General features: G+C 38.3%; 1 protein-coding gene and 1 non-coding gene across 2 annotated transcripts in view; both read left to right on the top strand.

Annotated features, from left to right (window-relative positions):
- CCDC158 (coiled-coil domain containing 158) overlaps positions 1-24,731 on the top strand; it is an 83,048-nt gene that overhangs the window by 22,378 nt on the left and 35,939 nt on the right. Inside the window, exons 9-16 of the mRNA XM_027087607.1 lie at positions 1,584-1,781; positions 2,449-2,931; positions 5,665-5,854; positions 7,722-7,874; positions 9,943-10,055; positions 14,030-14,188; positions 15,559-15,651; positions 16,443-16,538. Of these exons, the coding sequence (XP_026943408.1) occupies positions 1,584-1,781; positions 2,449-2,931; positions 5,665-5,854; positions 7,722-7,874; positions 9,943-10,055; positions 14,030-14,188; positions 15,559-15,651; positions 16,443-16,538 (1,485 nt within the window). The remainder of the gene's footprint in view (positions 1-1,583; positions 1,782-2,448; positions 2,932-5,664; positions 5,855-7,721; positions 7,875-9,942; positions 10,056-14,029; positions 14,189-15,558; positions 15,652-16,442; positions 16,539-24,731) is intronic.
- Positions 8,557-8,664, top strand: LOC113609964 (U6 spliceosomal RNA). Its single transcript, XR_003428891.1, has one exon. It is a non-coding gene; the product is annotated as a U6 spliceosomal RNA (small nuclear RNA).

Genomic DNA, 24,731 nt, shown 5'->3' with positions numbered 1-24,731 from the left:
AGTTTTGATTTGCATTTCTCTAATGATTAATGATGTTGAGCATTCTTTCATGTGTCAAACACCCATAGTCTTTCAATTAGGTACTGTGTTCTGCTAAATTGAAATAATGTTGAGTGTTCATTTCAAAGCCAAACAACATCCAAAACACATACAAATTATGTATAAAGAAAATTTAAATGCAAGTTCAGGTAAAAAAAATTTTTTTAGAAGGAAAGAAAAGAGGATTCTGAGAGTAGTGAACCAGATTCTGCCCTCTGTTTAGGGGTACGACAGGCTGAGAAGTTTAGGAAAGGAGACGTTAGTACCCCTTCATGTGATATTTATTAGAGGTCCTATAGAATAGGGTTCTTTTCTCCCCACCCAACTTTATTCCAGGCTACAGCGCCCTCTGCTGGTAGAGGACAGGCCGACAGGGGGCTTGAAGAGTGTGCGGTAAAGGGAGAGCTGGCAACTGGGAGAGAAGCTCTAAACCTTGGGATGATCCTCACTTCTCTCCCTCCTATTGCGTGTATCCCAGCGTCCTCATATCTAATTTGAAAATCTTGGAGGTTAAACGTCTGAACCGTCCTCATAACCATCCCCTCCTTTTCATTCTTGCTGCCACTACCCATCCATCCAAGCCCCTCATCATACCTGCAGCGTGGCAGCATCTCCTCACTTGGTTCCTCAATCTGGTTTCTTCCCTCTTCCGTCCAGCCTGTATTCATCTTTCTAAACTATAGCTCTGATTGTGTCTCTCTTCCACTCAGAAATTACTCTCCCCATAAAGTCAGACTCCCTGCCTTTCAATTATTATCTGGCCCCAGCTTACCTTTCCAGTCTCTTCTCTCCACATACACCCAGTGCTCCGAGCAAACCCCATGTGCGTCTTTCTAGTCCCTTCTTCCTAATCTCTGCATCTCCAAGCTGTTCTCAAGGTCCAACTTAGATGCCGTCTTGAAGCATTTGATCTCCTTTCCGATCATTTCTCTCTGCTGTTCATTAGCTCTGTCTCTTCAGTGAAAAGCCACTTCCAGTTATCTGTGCATTTATCTCCCTGGGTGAAAAGTTCTCTGAATATCTGTGTGTCTTTTTTTTCTCTTTCTCCGACTGTGGCGTTTTTGCCAACAGTCAACACTCACTATGTGTTTCTTGAGTAACTGAAGAGGGAGGTATTCTATCCACAACCCAATTGCCCGTCCAATCCCAATACCAGACACTATTCTGCTATTTCTGAAGCAGTCAACCAAATTACTATTGCTGTCCCTTCAAGCTTTTCTTTATTACAGGAGTACACTTGATGTGAAGCATAATGCCTTTGTTAGAAAATTCAAAACGTAACAGGATGATTTGTAGTTTCCTCTTCATTATATACTATTTGGGGTCTAGTCCATTGAGGTGTAATGCTAGAAATTACAAGTAAACAAAATGTTATTTTTCTAGGAAATATTGTTCTTTATCAAGCCATTAAAAGGGAATCAGATTCCAAAGTCAAAGGCTTCTCAAATCACATAGCAACTCCAAAAATGATGTAAGGAAGGAAAATAAGAATTTTACTTTAATTATTTAATACTAGGGAAAAAGCTTATCTTCGTTTCTTGTAGGCTGATCTGCATAAACGAGAGAAGGAGCTGAGTCTCGAGAAGGAACAGAATAAGCGTCTGTGGGACCGGGACACAGGCAACAGCATCACCATCGACCACCTGCGGCAGGAGCTGGACAACAGGAACATGGAGGTGCAGCGCCTGGAGGCCCTCCTCAAGGCCATGAAGAGCGAGTGTCAGGACCAGATGGAACGGCAGGTCAGGCAGGGCTGGGCGGCTCCTCCTTGGTCTCCCCCAAAGTAGGGTTGTGGATTCTGTGAGCAACTTATAAAAACCTGTTGTTTATGTCTGTATTTTTGACGACTTGTTAAATTTAAAATGTTAAGCTTTATCTCGTTTTTGTCCATTGTTGTGTAATGAAACTCCCATCCAATTTTCCTTTTCATTTCCACCTAGAAATTGGTAACCTAGTAATTGCTTATTTCAGAAAAGCATCAAACCATAGGGAGATCTGAGGAACAGCAGGGTTTCCAACAGATTTTTTTTGTTTTTGTTTTTCCCCCGGAATTAAGGGGCAGGTTGGAGGGAAATAGAAAGGGCAGTTTGTCTTCAATCCTACCACACTCTCCACTATTGCCAGTGTTATGCTAACTTTACTTGGTGTGGAAGACATCCTCAGAGGAAACTTGCCAAGCTCCTCCCAACGCTAGAAAACCACTCTAGAGGAGGAGCATTATTATTCAATTAAGGCCTCTCCACCTTGGTCTTATTAACACATGTCAGTCTATGGTCTCTATGAGGTTCTGACAGCAGAACAATTTGAGACACTGTCAGATTCATGATTTCACGTTGTTGAGCTAACTTGTCATATCTCGAGACCTCTGTCTGTCTGCCTAAATTCATGAAATTCTTCTTTAACAATCAGATGGCAGCAATTCAGGGAAAGAATGAAAGTCTCGAAAAAGTGTCCTCCTTGACTGCTCAGCTTGAATCCACCAAAGAGATGCTCCGCAAAGTCGTAGAAGAGCTGACAGCCAAGAAGTTGAGCCTGGAGAGCTCCGAGAGGACTGTGTTGGACCTGACAGCTTCGTTCCAGGAGAAGGAGAGAGCCATCGAGGCCACCAACTCGGAGATCATGAGGCTGCGCTCCCGGGTGGACTTGAAGCTGCAGGAGATGCAGCATCTGAAGAATGAAGGGGCTCACCTCAGAAACGTGCAGACAGAATGCGAGGCCCTCAAGCTGCAGATGGCAGAGAAGGACAAAGTGGTCGAGATCCTGCGGCAACAGATTGAAAAGATGACGCAGCTGGTGGGCCAGCACGGACGGACGGCTGGCGCTATGCAAGTAGAGAAAGCCCAGCTGGAGAAAGAGATCAATGATAGGAGACTGGAGCTACAGGAAGTTAAGGTCTGTAGAGTGTTTTGTTGGTTTAGCTTCTGAAATATCTTTTTTCCCATGAGTAAGTATGACCTAATTGACTGGAAAGGGGTTTTGTAAGATGATTGTGGACACTCTGAAATTGTTTGAATGTATTTGTGTCAGTGTGCGTATATGTTTTCGTGAGAAAGTTTCCGTACTTTTATCAGATTTCACAAGGAATGGCCCCAAAATGGTTCGGAACTGCTGACGGAAAAGAGAAAATCCAGCTTCTTCGTGAAGCCTTTCCTGATCCCACAGTTTGAAGAAGTATTCTGTCCCTCTTCAAACAGACCTAAATTTGAACCCCATCTCTCACCACTCAATAACTGTAAAACACTGGACTGTTTGCTGAACGTTGGCTTCTGTGTCTGTAAACCAAAAAGCAAACAAAGAAAACAAAACCCCCAAAACCTATTGGGTTATTTGAGGCTTCCACGAGAAAATATGTATCAAGGATTTACTTAGCTTGGTTCCTGGCCTGTGGAAGATGTTTAGAAAATATTAGTTCTCTTCCCCCATTCCCTTCTCTCTCTTCTGAACCTTATCATACTGCATTTGTACCTGTTATAGCCTGGATCACATTCTGTATTGCACTGTGTGTGTGTGTGTGTGTGTGTGCGTGTGCTTGTGTGTGTGTGTGTGTGTGTGTGTGTGTGTGTGTGTGTATAAATAGCAATGTCTCCTCTTCCCTATAAGACTGCAGACTTCTTCAAGCAGGGTACACATCTTATTCATCTTTGTACCCCTGCCCCAGGACTTTGTGCCTTGCACCCAGCAGGTGCTCAGTAAATATTTATCAAAATTTAAAACTATTGAACCAATTTTTAAAAATTTGATTTCCTAAGCTTTATGTTACCTGTGTCTGCCACGGTAAGTAGTAGGAGACAAGTCACGTACAATTATTATTTTTCTTTTAGTTTTACTGAGATATAATTGACACAATACTGTATAAGTTTAAGGTATACAGCATAATGGCTTCATTTACATATATTGTGCAATGATTACCACAGTAAGTCAACATCCATCATCTCATATAGATACAAAAAAAATTAAATAAAACAATGTTTCTTCCCTTATGATGAGAACTTTTAGGATCTACTCTCTTAGCAACTTTCAAATATACCATACAGCAGTATTAATTATAGTCATTATGTTGTACGGTACATCACTAGTGTAGTTATTTCTGTTATATCTGGAACGTTGTACCTTTTGACCACCTGATCCAATTTCCCCTCCCCATCCTTTCCCTGCCTCTGATAATCACAAACCTTTTTTTAATATTGATTTTCTTTTTTTTTATAATTTATTTATTTGTTTATATTTTTGGCTGCATTGGGTCTCGTTGCTGTGCGCGGGCTTTCTCTAGTTGCGGTGAGCTGGGGCTGCTCTTCCTTGTAGTGCGTGGGCTTCTCATTTCGGTGGCTTCTCTTGTTGCGGAGCACAGGCTCTAGGCACGCGGGCTTCAGTAGTTGTGGCATGCAGGCTCAGTAGTTGTGGCTCACAGGCTCTAGAACACAGGCTCAGCAGCTGTGGTCCACGGGCTCAGTTACTCCGTGGCATGCGGGATCCTCCTGGACCGGGGCTGTTCCTTGAACACATTACCCGTGCCTGGAGCTGTCCCCAGCCTGCCACATGCTTGCTCCTTTACCTCTTTGAGGTTTCTGCTCATCAGAGAAGCCTTTCCTGACCAACTGTGGCAGGGTCCCCAAGACCACTCACAGGGTGATCATTTACTAGGAGGACTCAAACAGTACTCAGCAGATAGTCGTGCTCATGGATAGGATTTATTACAATGAAAGGATCTAAAACAAAATCAGCCAAGGGTAAAAGCACACAGAGGAAACCAGGCACAAGCTTCCAAAAGTCCTCTCTGGCAGTCACGCAGCATATGCTTAATTCCCCCAGCAACAAGCTGTGACAACATGTGTCAAATGTTGCCAACCAGAGAAGGTCATTAGAGACTCAGTCTGCAGGGTTTTTATACTGGGGGCTGGTCATTTAGGTACTCCTTACCGGACAGGTGAATACAGTCTTCCGAAAGGAAAACAGGTGTTCAGCATAAATCGTTTTGTTTGCAGAACAGTTTAGGCAGAGTGGGCCACTTTTATTCGTTAGACTGGTGGGAACCCTCTCAAAATCCTGGCTGTTGGAACAGCCAACAGCCAGCCTGCCTAGCAGGCTTTCCTCACGGTAGCAGTCAGGCTCTCTTCCACGTACCAACTTAGCTCACGTAGCAGCCCCCTCCCTGTGTTCATTCTCTACCCTCTCACCTTTTTAATTATTTTTTGTCCTCGTTATCTGGCTATTAAATATTTGTTTCATCTGTCTCCTCTCACTGGAATGTAAAGCCCCACGAGGGCGAGGACGCTGTTTGATTACTGCTGTACACGGCCAGGGCAGGGGAAGCCTCGCAGGTGAGGTGTTTTGGGAGTAAAACAAGGAGGTGCTCACCTAGGGCCTCCCCTACCTCCCCTGCTACGCTATCCCCAACAGATAACGTGGAGCCTGGCACAAAGTAGGTGCTGGTGTTCAATCCCTTTTTTTGAATGAATGAGTACAAAGAATAGGAATCATGAAGGGTTGCGGTCAGTGATACTGAGAATTAACATCTAAGGTTAAAAGGAAGTCAAATATTCCTTTTGTTTTCCAGCTTACTATTGCTGCTTTATATTTTATTTTTTTAGTTCTTACTCTGTCCTTCGTGTTTATCCCTATATTTAGATTTTGAAAGATAAAAAAGATGCAAAGATACGGGAGCTTGAAGCCAGAGTGAGTGACCTGGAGCTGGAAAATGTGAAGCTGGTGAATGCAGGCTCTGAGCGGCTCCGTGCAGTGAAGGACGTCACACAAGAGAGAGATCGTTTATTAAGTGAGGTGAAAGCTAGTAGGAACGAGTTAAACAGTCTTACAGGTATGTTACTCCAATTCAAATTCTGCTAAAAAATAGGAGTGCTATCAGTGAAGTTCAATGAGGATCCTGGGACTATGTGAAAGAATGGTTCCTCATCCCAATTACAAACATGGATAATTATGCTGTCCCAGTGGACACCTGAAATCCTGATGCTTCTCCTTGAAGCGCTCCCACAGCTTGCACTTATTAACCACTAACTTTAGTCAGTCTTCAGTGTCCATAAAATTCTTCACTGAGTTTCCAAGAGGAGGGTGAGGGAAGCGGAAACCTCGAGTCCTTTGAGTCAGATAGCTTGATTAGATGTTTAATAACGAAGCAACACATGTAAACAGACTTATGCAAATTTCTTGAAACAGAAAAATCCAAGGCCTTAAATTTTAAAAGGAAATACTCCTAGTTCACCAATAGTATGGTATAGGTATTATCTACTTCTCATACACACACACACACACACACGCACACACACACACACACACACACACACACGCACACACGCATACATCTGCGATTCCTGAACACTTACTATGCCAGATGCTGAGACAGGCCCTAGAAACAACAGTGAGGCTCCTGGCTAGTTGAGAACCAGACCCGTATAGAACAGGTTACAGTACAGTGGGTGAGGCACAGTGGCCGTGTGCCGGCTGCACATGTGGCAGAGGATAGAGAATCAGCCTCCTGTAGGAGGGAACATCTGTACTGGGCTTGATGGAGAAAAAGGAATTTGGCAGGTGAAAAAGAGGTAGAAGGGCAATCCAGGCAGAGAGAACATTATGGGCAGAAGCATGAAGGCATAAAATAACATAATGTGACCTCAGAAGTATTTACGGAAGTAAAAATACAAAGGAATGAGGACTAAGAAATGAGGCAGACAGTGTGGAGCCAGCAAAAGATATTAAGTAAGAGATTGTTGTCATCAAATTTACATGTTAGAAGGACATTGTCGGCAGGTAAAGAGAGAAAGGCAAGCCTAAAGGAACAGAGGCCACCCAGTTAAGGAGGGTTTTGCTGTAGTCCCAGGGAAAGGTGATGATAACTTGAACTGAGGCAGTGGCAGTGAGAAGGAGAGGAGAGGGAAGAATTAAGAATATTTTTGGAGATTGGAGGGACTGTGTATGTGTTTCAGGTTTTAAATTTGCAGTATTGGGAGAACAATGATACCAGCAGCTGAGAGAAGGAAACCAGGAGGGGTTGGCTTCCGGGCAGGAGGGTGAGACGCAGTCAGTGTGATACCGTTGGTCTGGGGGCACCAGGACATCCACGTGGAAGTGTCTGGTTAGACAGAGTTAGATCTTAGCAGAGAGGTCTTGGTTCTGTTTGTTCCCTATATATGTAAATCTATCTATCATATATAAATAGATAAATATAAATAAATAGATACTTGAATAAGTGTATGTGTGTATATGTGTGTGTGGGGGGGTGGGTGTGTGTGTATTCTTATGTATGAACAATGAATGCTGGGTATTTTGATAGTTACTGGAGATAAAAAATCAGATAAGACACATGGCGGCCTCAGGTTACTTACCATGTGGTGGACATTTCATCTACCTCCAGCTGGAGGTTAAATCTGTTGTGGTAGATATGATTATCCAAGAAGGTTTAAGATGAAATAGATGTGAGCCAATTATACTGGCTGGGAAAAAGCAGTAAATAATAAGTGGGTAAAGGAGGAAGATCCACCCAAGCAGATTAAAAAGAGTCAGATGCCTGGAAATGTGTATGTACATCTAATTTTTGTAACAAATGATGTAACTAGATGGAATCTCTTTCAGCTCTAAAATTCTATGATCATTAATTACAAATACAATATACTTTATAACAATGGAGTAGAAAAAATTAATCAACTATTATTGATTATCACGTTGTACAGAGGACTATGAAGTCTTAAAAAGGAATTTTCGAAACAAAAGTGAAGAAATGGAAACTACTACAAATAAGCTGAAAATGCAATTAAAATCTGCACAGTCTGAGCTAGAACAAACAAGAAATACATTAAAGTCAATGGAAGGATCTGATGGTCACGGTATGCTTTAGTAGCTTTTTTCCTTTTGTTTTTAATTCCCTTGGTCTAGATTTATTAAAACACAAACCTAGATACATTGCCTTTCACCTCTTCACAGGGCAGCATGCTGTGAGAGACATACAACAATAGGTAAATAGGTATCACTTATGGGTGTTATATAGCAGTAGTTCTCAGGTTTTTGTGGGTTTTTTTGAGGGAAATTGCCATTTACTTAATTTAATCTTTAAGTATCTGAATCTTTCTTTTTCTGTAGCTATTTCAATAATTTCTAACAGACCTCAATGTCCATAAATGCCAGTTAATTGTTTTTAAGGAAGTGTTGATATAAATACGGGTTACCAATAATTTTCATTCAACACCTTATTTTTCACACGCTTATTATCTACATAAACTGTGTACCTGTGGCTAATTGTCAGTTCCCAATTCCTTCTCTGAGATGAAGATGGGAGGGAGCCCTGGGAATTGAACTGCTAGGATGAGGGGTCCCTTCAACCACTTACCTGTTCCCTTTTCACCTTGCTGCCCATGTTAATTCAGAGAGAGAAGGTTAGTTGCTGTTTCATGTTATTCATATCATTGTTTGTATGGCTACTATATTAGCTGACTGTAAGAATAAATATTTAACTAAAGGCTACATTTTTTCTATTTCTCAGTATTTTTTCATGTTAAAAGGCTTACGTTTGTGCTTACTTCAACAGCACATATACCAAAAGTGGAAAGATACTGAAGGAGATTCCCATGGCCCCTGCACAAAGATGGCACGCAGATTCTTGACGCGTCCATATTTTGTGCGGTTCTTGGAGATTCAGCTCTTTCTTCGCTGGTTAACACCAAGAAAATGGTGGGGCTTGGAGAGATCACTCCAGAGGCCCATCTGGGGTCTGTCCCCTCGTCCCCTCCGCCAGACAGAGTCTCGTCCTCAGTGTATTCCAGGCCTCTCCACAACTGCCCCAGTCACATTACCATTGTTAAATTAACTAGGTAATCCTGTATTTGCTCTCGAATGCCTGTTTTCATTGATTAAGATCACCTTAAAACAAAAACTTTATTAAGAAATTTACCTTTGAAGGCCAACCATGATCCACTTAATCAGACCAAAATTCTTCAAAGTGGTGAGCAAATGATGCCAGCCAATCAGTGTCCTGTGCCTGTATTAACCCTGTCTTTGACAGTTTAGCTATAAGAACTGTATCTTATTAGGAAGAAGTCACACCTTTCATCCTCCAATAGTTTGCTTTTAAAGAATGGCACATTTTCTTTTTCTTGTTAACCTCTAAGCTCTAGCTGGACCTAGCTCGAAGCAGTGGCATTTTCAAACCTCTTTTCTCAGCTGACTCCAAGAAACAACATAAGGTCTCTGACTTTGAATTTCCAAACAAGGATGAACTTTATTTATCTTTTCAGTGGCCTGCCATATCTTAAGTATTCAGTGCCTACTACCTGTCTAGAACATTCTCATCCTGTCATCAGTTTTAGTAAAATAATCACATATATGCTTGTATTGCCAGTTTGACTTCTGAAACAGCAGTGAGTTCCAAGCACATGACGGTAACCATGAGATTGGAAATTGAGTCGTTTGTGATATCACTGGGATCTTTTAAAAGATCACTAATAGTAGATGTCTTGCGTGGTATTTTATATATCAGTTTCTAGAAAAATTATTTTCGTAAAAATACTATATACATTTTTCATTTTATGACTGTATATATTTTGTGTGTATATATTTCCTATATGTGTAAGTATGAACTTGGTCAGCATTATTTATTACTGTTGGAGATACGGCAAATTATGATGGCCAGTGAAATTAATTCTAGCAAGGAATCACAAAACATCATCATTTATATACATTTCTGAGCTCAAAACCTCTGAGTAATTGCTGAAAATTGTTATATCCCAATATTGTGAAATCTGAAGACATTTTCTGTGGACACTTCTTTGAAACTGTCCAGGTGCCTTAGAGGAATCTTACCTGTCACCTTCTCATAATGTTTGACCATCAAATTATAGTCACCTCTCAAAATTTAGAAACTTTAGAAACTAAGATACAGTTTAGTTCCTTTTTTTCCAGCTATGAAAGTGGCAATGGGGATGCAAAAACAAATTACGGCTAAAAGAGGTCAGATAGATGCCCTTCAGAGCAAGATACAATTTTTAGAAGAGGCCATGGCAAATGCAAACAAGGTAAGTCTCTGTCCTTGGAATGGGGGAAGCCAATATGTTCACTCATTAGTAAACTACAACACAGAAGAAGGTGTAGCAGAGATACAAAGTACAATGGAAGAAAGACAAGAGTTTATTCCTGACAGAGAGAATGAGGAGAAAGTTCCTGAAGGAACATTTGAGCAGGACCTTGAAAGAGCTAGTATTTTTTTTTTTTTTTTGTAACTACTCTGGAATGAATTTTATTTTATTTTATTATTTTTTTCCTTGGTCCTCTTTTATTATTTTTTTTGCATGTATCTATTCTTTTTTAAAAAATAAATTTCTTTATTTATTTATTTATTTACTTTTGGCTGTGTTGGTTCTTCATTGCTGCACAGGGGCTTTCTCTAGCTGTGGCGAGCAGGGGCTACTCTTCGTTGCGGTGCACGGGCTTCTCACTGAGGTGGCTTCTCCTGTTGTGGAGCACAGGCTTAGTTTCCTGTTGTGGGCTCTAGGCGTGTGGGCTTCAGTAGTTGTGGTGCACGGACTTAGTTGCTCCACGGCATGTGGGATCTTCCCGGACCAGGGCTCAAACCCGTGTCCCCTTCATTGGCAGGTGGATTCTTAACCACTGTGCCACCAGGGAAGTCCCCATGTATCTATTCTTTTTCAGATTCTTTTCCTATTTTGGTTGTTACAGATTACTGAGCAGAGTTCCCTGTGCTATACAATAGGTCCTTGTTGGTTATCTATTGTACTTTAAATACAGCAGTGTGTATATGTCAATCCCAAACTCCCAATCTATCCCTCCCCACGACCCTTCTCCCCAGTAACCCTAAGTTCGTTCTCGAAGTCTGTGAGTCTGTTTCTGTTTTGTAAATAAGTTCATTTGTATCATTTCTTTAGATTCTGCATATAAGCGATATCATATGATATTTGTCTTTCTCTGTCTGACTTACTTAACTTAGTATGATAATCTCCAGGTCCATCCATGTTGCTGCAAATGGCATTATTTCATTCTTTTTTATGGCTGAGTAATATTCCATTGTATACATGTACCACATCTTCTTTATCCATTCATCTGTCGATAGACATTTAGGTTGCTTCCACGTCCTGGCTATTATTAACAGTGCTGCAGTGAACATTGGGGCGCAGGTATCCTTTTGAACAATGATTTTCTTCGGATATATGCCCAGGAGCGAGATTGCTGGATCATATAGTAGCTCTACTTTTAGTTTTCTTTTTTTCTTTTTTTTTTTTTTGCACTACGCAGGCCTCCCACCGCTGCGGCCTCTCCCGTTGTGGAGCACAGGCTCCGGACGCGCAGGCCCAGCGGCCACAGCCCACTGGCCCAGCCGCTCCACGGCATGTGGGATCTTCCCAGACCGGGGCACAAACCCATGTCCCCTGCATTGGCAGGCGGACTCCCAACCACTGCACCACCAGGGAAGCCCTATTTTCAGTTTTTTAAGGAACCTCCATACTGTTCTCCATAGTGGCTGCACCAATTTACATTCCCACCAACAGTATAGGAGGGTTCTGTTTTCTCCACACCCTCTCCAGCATTTTATTGTTTGTAGATTTTTTGATGATGGCCATTCTGACTGGTGTGGGGTGATATCTCATTGTAGTTTTGATTTTTATTTCTCTAATAATTAGTGATGTTGAACATCTTTTCATGTGCCTCTTGGCCATCTGCATGTCCTCTCTGGAGAAATGTCTATTTAGGTCTTCTGCCCATTTTTTGATCGGGTTGTTTGTTTTTATGATATAAGCCGCATGAGCTGTTTGTAAATTTTGGAGACTAATCCTTTGTCGGTCACATCATTTGCAATATTTTCTCCCATTCTGTGGGTTGCTTTTTTTGTTTCGTTTGTGGTTTCCTTTGCTGTGCAAAAGCTTTTGAGTCTAGTTAGGTCTCATTTGTTTATTTTTGTTTTTATTTCCATTACTCTGGGAGATGGATCGAAAAAGATATTGCTGCAATTTATGTCAGAGTGTTCTTCCTATGTTTTCCTCTAGGAGTTTTATAGTGTCCGGTCTTACATTTAGGTCTTTAATCCATTTTGAGTTTATTTTTGCGTATAGTGTTAAAGAATGTTCTAATTTCATTTTTTTTACATGTAGCTGTCCAAGAGCTAATATTTTAACTGCAAGAAGTAGGCAGGAGGATATTCATGGTAGAGAGACGGAATGGTTATAAACAAAGCATATTCAGTTCTGCTGTAGTGCAACATATGTGTTCCTGAAATGACCACGCTATGCAAAATTGTGCCATAAAAGCCACCATGGGGCTTATCAGAGCAGTGGGATCAGCACCACACTAACGAACTTCATCAGTGACAAAAGGAAAACAGGAACCTAATGGAAATGGAAGCACTGTTTTACACATGTTAAATGGTTAAGAGATACATAAATACTACAATTAGGATGGCCCTTTATCTTAAAAAAGACTGGAAGTTTGCTTGTGCCTTGAAGAATGGCAGCATGGGAGTTGTTAAGAAGGGGTAGAAGGTGGGTTTCCTGTAACACAGGATGTGCATGGACATAGCTCATAACCCACGGTAAACTGAGGGAGCTGATAGTTGTTTGAAGAGTGTGTATGTATGCTTTTTGTGTATTTCTGTGCAGCTCTGTTTAGCTGGGTGCTGTTTTCTGCCTTGACCCCGTATTTCTCATAAATGAAACTCTGCATAAGTAAATGTGAAATTTGTGTTATATTCAAATGTTCCCTGATAACATCAATCACTTTGGAACAAATTTGCACTTTTAGAAGAAGAGTTATAACAGAACTGACTGTAATGGAGATGAGAAGGTAAACAGCATAAGCAGAAAATAAGGGCAACTAAAATAATTGCTTTCCCCTTACCGAAAATGCTGAAATACTTTTTTTAGAATGAGGCTAAGTATTAACGAATATATACATACATTTGTGCATACCCCTCATCATATGGACTTATTTATTTCCTGTGCTTTTGTTCTTTCCCACTTTTTTCTCCCCTCCATTTCTTATCCTAAATTTGTTCTTTTCTTTTTCTTCTTCCATTATTTGCCTATTTGGAACCTAAAGCAGGGCTTATCCTCGTCCTCCCCAAGGGTACTTAAGGCAGTAAGAGGTTACTGCCTGCTGTCACCAGAAACACCTTCACCTAGTAAAGGAAGGTGTTCATCAAAGCTCGATGACATTCCTCTCAAACAGGAAGGAGGCAGCTTGAAAAATTAATCCTTCTTTCTTTCTCATCAGAAAAGGAAAAACTATTTGTATCCAAAATGTGTATTACAGTGGTGATACCTACTACCTTGTTTACATTAAACATTTTCTCTATGAAAAAAATATACATATAGAAAGAAATGTAGACTCGGTAAGTTCAGGTTTATATCTTAACTTGATTACTATGCATTTGTTCTCTTCTACCCATTTCATGATGTATTTTAAAGGAATGAACTAATTTTAATGAAACTTTGTTAGATACCAAAGATTCTCCATAAGTTTATCAGTAAGCTCATTCTCATCACTGGATCACAGTGACTTTGAGGACAGGAACTGTGTGCCCTATTTCTTTTTATGCCAGAGGGTCTATAGTAGGCATTTGTGAAATGAATATTTAACCATTTGTGAAATTAATATTCAACCTTGAAACAAAATAGAAAACCCATAAAGATTTCAAGTACGTGTGTCTTCTTTAAATCTCTTGTGTCATTTTAAAGAAGTTTCAATTTGATTTGGTATATGATTTCTCAATTCACCACAACACTGTCTCTTTTTACGACAGCACAGTTATTACATATTTCATAGGTTTTATCAAAGATTTAGCAAGCCTAGAAAGAAGTAATAAACTAGTAGTGATAAAAATGAGAGAGAACATGGTAACATAATTCTAGCAGCTCCCAACTCCAATCCATATACAGTTAAGCTATAGTTCAGATCTTTACATAATAGTTTTATATTTCCATCACATCTCAGCATCTACATCAGTATATTATTTCTGATATTTTCTCCTCTGTAATTGTAGGAAAAGCATTTGCTAAAAGAAGAAAAGACAAAATTAAGCCAGGAATTGAGTACTGTTGCAGCAGAGAAAAACAAGATGGCGGGAGAACTAGAAGTCCTACGATCTCAGGAACGCCAACTGAAAGAAAAGGTTGCTAATATGGAAGTTGCTCTTGATAAGGTGGTTATTAACTAAATATATAAAATAGTTATCAACTAAATAGTTATTAACCAAGTGGAATTGTTCTGAATGAAAGGTCCATGTTGATAGGAACCAAATCTGTCAAACTGTATTGTATCCCAGTCACCTCACACAAGAAAAAAACTGTATCCTGTACAGAAGGCTGAGCTTTAAAAACATAGTCATGATGCATACTTTTTACAAAATTATCTTTTTTCTGGCTAACAGGTCACAAGAGCAGTCAGATATAAGATGTAAGATGCTCCTGGTATCCTTTGTGACCTGAATAACTAAAAATACCACCAATCTAACTTACCATCAAAGAAGGACTTGAATACTAACTAGGTAGAATACAGTCTGTTAATAATATCCATACATAGATAAAGTAATGCTAACGTCTGGCACTTTGTGGAGTTCAAAAAGTGCAGGTGGGGAGCTTCCCCGGTGGCACAGTGGTTAAGAATCTGCCTGCCAATGCAAGGAAACAGGTACGAGCCCTGGCCCGGGAAGATCCCACATGCCGCGGAGCAACTAAGCCCATGCGCCACAACTAGTGAGCCTGAGCTCTAGAGCCCACAAGCCACAACTACTGAGCCCACGTGCCACATCTACTGAAGCCTGCGCGCCTAGAGCCTGTGCTCTGCAACAACAGAAGCCACGACAGTGAGAAGCCCGCACACTGCAACGAAGAGTAGCCCCCGCTCACCGCAACTAGAGAAAGCCCACGCACAGCAATGATGACCCAACACAGCCAAAAATAAAATTAAAAAAAACAAATAAATTAATCAATTAAAAAAAAGAAAAAGTGCAGGTGAGGAACACAGCTTAAAGAATGAGAAGGATCAATGATGACACTGTATTTGTCATTGCCATTTATTGTAGAGAAGTAAATCTCCCTTTGTGTCCCCTGAAAACTCTGGAAGCCTAAAAATATACCAAGACTAGTCATTGATTCTTGAGAAATCAGAGCATTCATGGTGATAGAAAATGACCTGTGATCCCACCTATTTAAACTTAGGTCTTAGAACATGATATATTGACTCAATGAATTTCAGTTGTGGTTATTTTTATAGAAATGTTTTTACATTGCTAAAGCTGTTTGCTCATTTCATCCTTAGTTCATTCATTCTTCTGAGTGCCCTCCACATACTAAATGCCATGTAGATGCTGGGGCTATAGAGGATAAAGACATGGCCTCCAATTACTCTCAAGTTTTCTGAATAAAACATAAATAAATAGATAAATGTAATACAGTGTGCCAAGAACAGGGGCAGTTTCCTTGAAGAGATGGCGACTCTGCATTTATACATTAATAAAATAAAATTGCATACAGAATGGAGGGTAAACCACATGTGGTTGCTTGATTGTAGGCATCTTTGCAGTTTGCAGAATGTCAAGATATAATACAGCATCAGGAACAAAAATCAGTGCACCTAAAACTTCAACACACTTTGGATGTAAAAGTAAGATCTTTTTTCATCAAAAATAGTAGTTTAAGCAAAAATTATGCCTTGGTTTGATATACTTTCATATATTCCCCATGTACTTGAGATACATTCAAGTGTACTTTTAACATTATCTAATATTAGCAATTATAAAATCTGTGCATTGTACAGATTATACCTATCCTTTTCATATATAGTAACAAATTGAAGCACCATGCTTTATGTTAAGTCTATACTGAATGAGGGAAACATAGAAGTACCTACCTTGGGGAACCAGAGGTTTGTGTACAGGAGGTCAAGTATGTTTGGCTTGTTTGGAAAATTTTAAAAATGATGTAATTTGCATGACAAAACATGTCTTCTTTAAAAATAGTAGATTTTTCCACTGGAGTATATGTCTGGCTTTCGAGTATATTTTAAAGTTGCAGACATACTTTAAAGTCTCAATACTGGATATTTTCACAGGCAGAAGCACTCCATAGTTGGAGAGGGTCTTTCGCAGTAGTATGTCAGAAGTAGTGTGGAGTGTTTGGCAAAGTTAGAAACCAACGTAGTAGCATCCCATCCAAGATATGTTTTCACATCTGGAATGATTTTATCCATCAGAAGTGTGAAGGCATCTTCCTAAGCCCATGATTAGTCCCCAAAGAGTGATACACACCCGAATCATCTTGCTTAATACTTTGGCTTAAAACTTTGTAGAAGTTCAACATGTAAGACTGAAATTATATTTGCAAAAATACATTTTGATTTCACAATTCTCACTGTAGGTTGACAGTTATTTTGCTCACATGTATATTGTCTTCCAGGAACTTAAGGGCCCTGGATACACCTCCAATTCTTCTGTGAAACCACGCCTTCTACAGCCATCTGCTGCCCAGTCTGCAGCCAGCTTCCTATCTCATGTAAGTAACTAGTCTTGTAGTCTAATCACACATGAAATCACACATGAAAATCAATTTCATTAGTTAATAGTCCTATTGTACATATAGCAACAGGGTTGCTAGTAACCTACCAGTTATCCTGCTTATGCATTTAAATGAAAAGCATGCACTGCAAAATGAAAAAGTTGAAATGGACTATTTTCACACATATGAGTTATGTGCACTGATAAACTAGCTATCACCCAGCAAGTAACATTCTGTCAAACAAAAGAATATTATTAATATTAGAAGTTAACATGGTTCTCTCTGGAGACTGGAACTTGGAGGTGGGCAGAGGAAGGAAAGGAGACTGCTGCTTTTTGTTTTAAGTGTTATAAAATCATTTTACCTTTAAAACTATATGCACGTTACATTGATAAAAATTAAATTAAACCCCTCTCCCCATGAAGCAAACAACAAGCACAACAAAGAACATTTGACCAGGAGTCATTGGGACTCAAGATGTGTCTCTAACTACTTTGTGTGACCTTGGAAACTGAGTTAAATATATTGTTCCTTTTCATCTCTAATGAGGAGTCTGGACTATAGATCATCTCTGGGGTTTTCTAGAAGATCAGCTCTGAAATTCCATGACTCTTCATTACCCAAAAGCCAGCCTAGTAGTTAGGCTCTTTAATACATAGACTGTACTTGATTATAAAGAATCTCATCCATCACTGAAAAAGTACTAGTCATAAGTCTATTAAATTTAACACTTTAATTGTAATTCTAACAGCAGTAATGAAGTGTATTATCTAAATAGAGTGTTAAGCATGTTTTATACAATTTCTTCCCTTAAAAATGTTTATTATATAATTTTACACGTTAAATGTAACATACATTCTTTGTTTTATTCACTGATGTGTTCCAAGCACCTGGAACAGTATCTAGCATGTGGTAGGTATTCAGTACATATTTGTCTAATCGGTGAATGAATTCATTGTAAAATATTGTGTTCAGGTTTTCATTGTTTCTACTGACAAGTCAGTTTTAAGTCTTGTTGTCGCTTTTTGGGAGGTACTTTTTTTCTCTAACCACTTTAAAGATTTTCTCTTTGTTTTGGTTTAAGCAGTTTGACTGTGATGTGCCTGTGGATAGTCTTCTTTGTATTTATCTTTCTTGGGGCTCACTGATCTTCCTGGATGTGTGGATTGATATCTTTCATTGATTTTGGAAAATTTTTATCTTTTATATTCTTGACTATTTTTTCTGCTCCATTCTCTTGTTTCCTTCTGTGACTTGTACTATTAAGTAACTTCATTTTTTAAATTGGTATGTGATAACTCCATTGTCTGAATCCCCTATGAACTTCTGACCATTGTTTCTCTTGGTTTCTGGTCATATTTTTGTCTGCTCTTTTTACTGCCTTTTTTTCAAGACTATTTTTTAGAGCAGTTTTAGATTCACACCAAAATTGAAAAGAAGATACAGAGATTTCCCTTATACTCCCTGCCCTCACACATGCACAGCCTCCCCATTATAAACATCATTCACCAGAACGATGTGTTATCAAGGGTGAACCTACATCGGCACATCATAATCACCCAAAGTCCATAGTTTACCTTGGGGTTTGCTCTTGGCGTGGTACATTCTATGGATTTGGACAAATGTTTATACATATGTCATAATTGACATATATCCATCATTATCATATCATACGAAGTATTTTCACTTTACTAAAAGTTCTGCCTCCCCCTCATCCACCCCTGGCAACCATTGATCTTTTTATTGTCTCCCAGTTTTACCTTTTCCAGAATGTCATTGAGTTGGAATCATACAGTATGTAGCCTCTTCAGATTGGCTTCTTTCACTTAGTAATATGTATTTAGGATTCCTCCATGTCTTTTCATGGCTTGATAGTTCATTTCTTTTTAGCACTGAATTTTCATTGTCTGGATGTACCACAGTTTATCTGTTCATCTACTAAAGGGCACCTTGGTTGCTTCCAAAGTTTGGTGATTGTGAATAAAGCTGCTATAAACATCCATGTGCAGGTTTTTGTGTGGACACGTTTTCAACTCCTTTGGGCAAATATCAAGAGCATGATTGCTGGGCCATATGGTAAGAATCTGTTTAGTTTTGTAAGAGACTACCAAACTGTCTTCCAAGGTGGCTGTACCATTTTACACTCCCACTAGCAGTGAATGAGAGTTCCTCTTGCTCCACAGCCTTGCCAGCATTTGGCAGAGATTATATAATCCAGTGGTTTCCTGAGAATGGGTGCATTTCATTCATTAAGTGTTTTAAAACCTTGCATGTCTGAAAATACCTTTATTCTTCACTTACATTTGATTGATGTGCAAAATGTTGTTGCTATTGTGCCATTTTGATTCCAGGGCTTTTGTATGTGACCTGTTTGTTTCTCAAAGATTTTAGAGTCTTTTCTTTACCTCTGGTATTCATTTCAGGGTGATCTCTGCTGAGGGTCTTTTTCCCTTCATTGTGCAGGCTCTTATGTTCTTTCTTCTCTGAAATTTTCTTGTGTCATTTATTTGATCATTTTCTTCCTTCATTTTTTCAGTTCTCTCTTTCTAGAATTCCTGTTAAGTCACCTATTAAGCCTTCTGGATTTATTCTCTAATCTCCTTTAATTTTGACTTCCAATTTCCATCTCCTCATATTTTATTCCCACCTTCTGGGAAAACTCCTCAGCTCTATCTTCCAAGCATCTATTGAATCTTTTTTCTGATATCATGTATTTTTTAAAATTTCCAGGAGGCTTTTCTTGTTTTTTAAATCTTCTCTTTATATAGGTTTATGTTCTTTTGTGGATGCAGTACTTCCTCATTTCCGTCTAAGGATATTAGTATCAGTTTTTCAGTAATTTCTTCTGTTACCTAAATTATTGCTGTTTCTTTAAATTCATTTTTTTTCAGTTTGTTTTGATGTCTGTCTTTCATGTTGGAGATTTTCCTTCACTGTTTGGCGATCATTGGCTCTCCATTCATATTTAAGACTGAGGCCCTAAAAAACCAATGAAAAGCACTTCGTAAGGTTCACAGGATTTGTTAGCTAGTAGATGGTTAGATATTACTTTTTAACCGAGGGATCCAAAAATGATCTTAGTTTTTTTTCTTGGTCCTGTTAATTCCCTTAAAGAGCGATTGTCTTACTACAGACTTGTAGATATAAATCTATCTGCCAGGATTCTGAGAGGTGAGTGAGGCAGGGAATCTGGGGTATCTATATATCTGTAAATCTTACTTTATGCTTATATTTTCAGTTTGCAACCTTCCTCCTGCCATGCCAGATATCCTTTTGGAGCCTAAAGTCCTTTGGTTCAATCTCACCCAGAGATTAAGCCTCTAAATGTATTTAGGGGAAAAGAACGAATTATTACCTGACTCCGTGGGGAGGACATCTGGTATTCTCACAGCTTCTACCATAAATTTTTAGCCAGTCCTCCCATTTTGCTGCCCTGTCCCTTACCCTGGCCTTCCTTTCCTCTTTATCCTTGTTAATTTCTTTAGTGTCATTTTAGTGGGGCTTCAGATAGAGCAAAAATAAATGCCAAGTCTTATGTTTAAAAGCAGAATATCTCTATGTGCATTGTTCTCCATTGCCCCTTCATTTATCTCGTTTCATTTTAGTCTTCTTGTTCCATGATTCTAATAATAGTCATTACTTACTGAACACCAGGCACTGTGCAGCATACTTTCTATAGATTATATAATGTATTCCTCACAACCACCCGCACGAGATAAGTGCTGTTATTATACTTATTTTACAGAGGAGGAAACTGAGGCTTGGAGAAGCTAAGTGACTTACAGAGTTCACACTCCAAAAACCCAGTTGTGCCAACACTTAACCAAGAGAGCCTGAGCCTAGAACCTGTCTCCTTAGCCAGTTATACTGTATTCATTCTCTACACCACACTGTTGAATGCTGTTTATAAACAAAATAAATGGATGATGACGTAAATAGATACTCTACCTGAACCAACAGTGTATTTCATTAGGTCTTTGTGGATGAATATTATACCATTCTGGAAGTACAAAGGCATTAAAAATTATCCAATTGATTGCCCTAGTTTTAACAGGTGAGAAAATGGTAGAACCAGAAAAATTATATTATGTGATTTGATTCAAGCTCCAACACCAAGAACATGTATACATGTATGTGTATCTAAATACATACCTACACAGACAGACACATACACACAAATAATTGGTAGCTTGACATAGAAGATTTTAGATGAAAGTTTCAGATAAAGGCTATTGTAGCATATAAAAATAAAAGATTTCCAGGATCATATAATTTATTTTGTTTATATATCAGACTCTGTACACATGCACTGTAATTTGTGCTAGCTGTGCTTGATCTTTGTTGTTGAAGTACCCATGATGTGAGCAAGATTTTCAGCAAGACTTTGTAACTTTTGTCTTATTTCCTACTCACCCATTTTTAGTATACAATATAAAAAAATATATATATATTCTAAACAGTATATTTTTATTCCATTTTTATTACCGCCTTCTGACAGGAACATAAGTATTATAGGAGATGGATTTGGTCAGACGTTCTCAAAATAGAGTAGTCTAATTCAAACTGAATGAGATCAAGCTTTTATTTTTAGCTTTTACATTCATCTTCTATCTTTGGAAAATGGAGCTAGGAGGAGTTGAGAAGCACACATTCTCCCTAGACATTACTTATCTTACATTATAACTCATAAGTTTGCCTGTAATGGACTCAAGGCCATTAGAGAGAACAGTATTTGGGGAAGATGGAGGTACATTAGAGATATAATTTGCAAGGTATTTTGGAAACAAATTTAACATAAAATAATTTCAGAGTCAAAATGTAATAGGAAGCTAATCAAATCACAAAACAAACCTTAAGTTTAACAACAACAGTATAAGCTTATATTCTTCCCTTGAAACCAAAAAAGCTTGTAGAAGTTTTAACCTGAAAATGTATGTCCCCTAGCAATAGCCTTAATGTGTATCCTAAGGGTCAGAGATTGGAGTGGGAGAGAGCAAGATTCTTTGACGGGCTCCAGTAACTTCAGGAAGAGCTTATATGTAGCTATTTCTTTACCAGCCAGACAGGAGTCATATGTAAAGAATGTTTTTAAATTGTTCATTTCCTAGCTATTTTCTAATTTTTAAAAGTGTATTTTTCTCATGTTATAAATCAAAATATGTTCCATATGAATCAAACAGCATACAAAAGTATTAAAAATGAATCAGTGAAAGCATTACAAGATTTATAAACATTAAAAGGAACGATTGGGACTTCCCTGGTGACACAGAGGTTAAGAATCCACCTGCCAATGCAAGGGACATGGGTTCAAGCCCTGGTCTGGGAAGATCCCATGTGCCGCAGACCAACTAAGCCTGTGTGCCACAACTACTGAGCCCGCTCGCCTAGAGCCCGTGCTCTGCAACAAGAGAAGCCACTGCAATGAGAAGCCCGCGCACCGCAATGAAGGTTAGCCCCCGCTCGCCACAACTAAAGAAAGCCTGCACACAGCAACAAAGACCCAACACAGCCAAAAATAAATAATAAATTAACTAATTAATTTTAAAAAGGAACGATTGATTATTTTGAGTAAATAAAACTTAAATCACAAAACCACCATAAACAAAATCAAAACACAAACTAGAAAAATATTTCTAATAAATAAAGGGTTAATGTGTATAATATAGAGAGTTTTTACATACCCAGATGAAGATAGCATATACTCTAAAAGAAAAGTGTACTAAAGATATGGATACAAAATTCACATAAGAAATGCATATAGTCAATAAACATGAAAAATGTTCAAACTCATTTATAAACAAATAATAATTACTGCATATTAAAGCAAAAAAAACTAACAATTTTGCATATAAAATGGTCAAATGGTAACGGGAAGGGTGCAGCATAATGGCCACTCTTGTATCATACCTTACTGATAAAGATATAAATTGATATGATTTTGTCATTTTTGCTTCCAAAGTTCACTGTTTCTTTTTTTTTTTTTCTTTTTAAATTAATAGACTAATTTTTTAGGGTAGTTTTAGCAGAAACTAGAGAATTGAGCAGAAAGTTTAGAGAGCTCCCATAGACTCCCTTTGCCCTACCGCTCCCTCCCCCCAGTTTCTCCTATTACCAATATCTTGCATTAGTATGGTACGTTTGTTACAATTGATAAGCCAATATTGATACATTATTATTAACTAAAGTCTATAATTTACATTGGGGTTCACTCCTTGTATTGTACATTCTGTGGGTTTTGACATATGTATGATGGTATATATCGACCATTATAGTATTATACAAAATAGTTTCACTGCTCTAAAAATGCCCTGTGCTTCACCTGTTCATCTCTTCCCCCCCTTCCCCTGAACCCCTGGCAACCAGTGATCTTTTTACTCTCTTTGTAGTTTTGTCTTTTCCAGAATATCATATAATTGGAATCATATAGTATATAGTCTTTTCACATTGGCTTCTTTCACTTAGCAATATGCTTGCAAGATTCCTTCATATCTTTTCATCCCTTAGTAGCTAATTTCTTTTTCACTGAATAATATTCCATAGTATGGGTGTACCACAGTTTGTTTATCCATTCACCTGTTGAAGGATATCTTGATTGCTTCCAAGTTTTGGCAGATTATGAATAAATCTATGTGCAGATAAACATCTATGTGCAGGTTTTGCACAGACATAAGTTTTCAACTCTGTTAGGTAAATACTACAGAGCATGATTGCTGCATTGTATAGTAAGAGCATGTTTAGTTTTGTAAGAAACAATGAAACTGTCTTCCAAAGAGGCTGTACCATTTTGTAATCTCACCAGCAGTGAATAAGAGTTCCTGTTGCTCCCCATCCTTGACAACATTTGGTGTTGTCAGTGTTTGGATTTTAGCCATTCTAATAGGAGTGTGGTGTAGTATGATATCTTGTTGTTTGACTTTGAAATTCCTTAATGAAATACAATGTTGAGCCTATTTTCATATGTTTATTTACCATATACATATTTTCTATGGTGAGATGTCTGTTCCAAACTTCTACCCATTTTTTAAATGGGCATTTAAAATTTTTTCTTATTGTTGAATTTTAAGAGGTTCTTTTTTGGGGTGTATTTTAGTTACCAGTCTTTTATCAGTTATCTGTTTTGAAAAGATTTTCTGCCAGTCTGTGGTTTATATTTCCATTTTTTAAACATTGTCTTTCACAAAGAAAAGTTTTTAAAGTTAATAAAGTACAATTTACTGATGTTTTTCTTTCATGGATCATGCTTTTGATGTTGTATCTAAAAAGTCATCACTAAACCTAAGGTCATCTAAATTTTCTCCTATATTATCCTCTAGGAGTTTTATAGTCTGGAATTTTACATTTAGGTCTGTGATTCACTTTGAGTTAATTTTTGTGGAGGATATAAGGTCTGCATCTAGATTCATTTTTTTCCACATGTGAATGTCAAGTTTTTCCAGCACCACTAGTTGAAAATAGTGCCCTTTCTCTATTGAATTACCTTTGCTCTTTTGTTGAAGATCAGTTGGCTATATTTGTGTGGGACTGTTTCTGGGATCTTTATTTTATTCTGTTCCATCAGTCTATTTGTCTGTTCTTTTACCAGTACCACACTGTCTTATTACAGTAAATCTTGAACTTGGATAGTGTCAATTCTCCAACTTTGTTCACCTTCACTATTGTCTTAACTCTTCTGGGGTTTTTGCCTTCCCATATAAACATTAAAATCAGTTTGTCAATATCAACAAAATTTAAAGAATTATTGGGGTTTTGATTAAGATTGTATTTAATTCATAAATCAGGTTGGAAAAAACTGATATCTTAACAATATTGGGTCTTCTTATCCATGAACATGGAATATCTCTCCATTTATTTAGCTCTTCTTTGATTTCTTACATCAGAATTTTTTAGTGTTACTCATGTAGATCTTGTACATATTTTGTTAGACTTATACCTAAGAATTCTATATCTTTGGTACTAATGTGAATGGTATTGTGTTTTTAATTTTAAAATCCAATTGTTCATTGCTCTTATACAGCAATTGACTTTTGTATATTAACCTTGTTTCCTGACACCTTGCAATAATCTCTTATTTGTTCCGGGAGTTTTCTTGTTACTGTTGTTGATTCTTTGGGATTTTCTACATAGTGAATCATGTCATTTGTGAAGAAAGACAGTCATTTCTTCCTTTGCAAACCTGTACACCTTTTTTTT

This window comes from Aethalodelphis obliquidens, unplaced genomic scaffold (genome assembly GCF_003676395.1).
Source record: "Aethalodelphis obliquidens isolate GAN/ISIS:26980383/991018 unplaced genomic scaffold, ASM367639v1 scaffold59, whole genome shotgun sequence".
NCBI classification, from domain to species: domain Eukaryota; kingdom Metazoa; phylum Chordata; class Mammalia; order Artiodactyla; family Delphinidae; genus Aethalodelphis; species Aethalodelphis obliquidens.
This window is presented reverse-complemented; position numbering and strand designations above follow the sequence as displayed.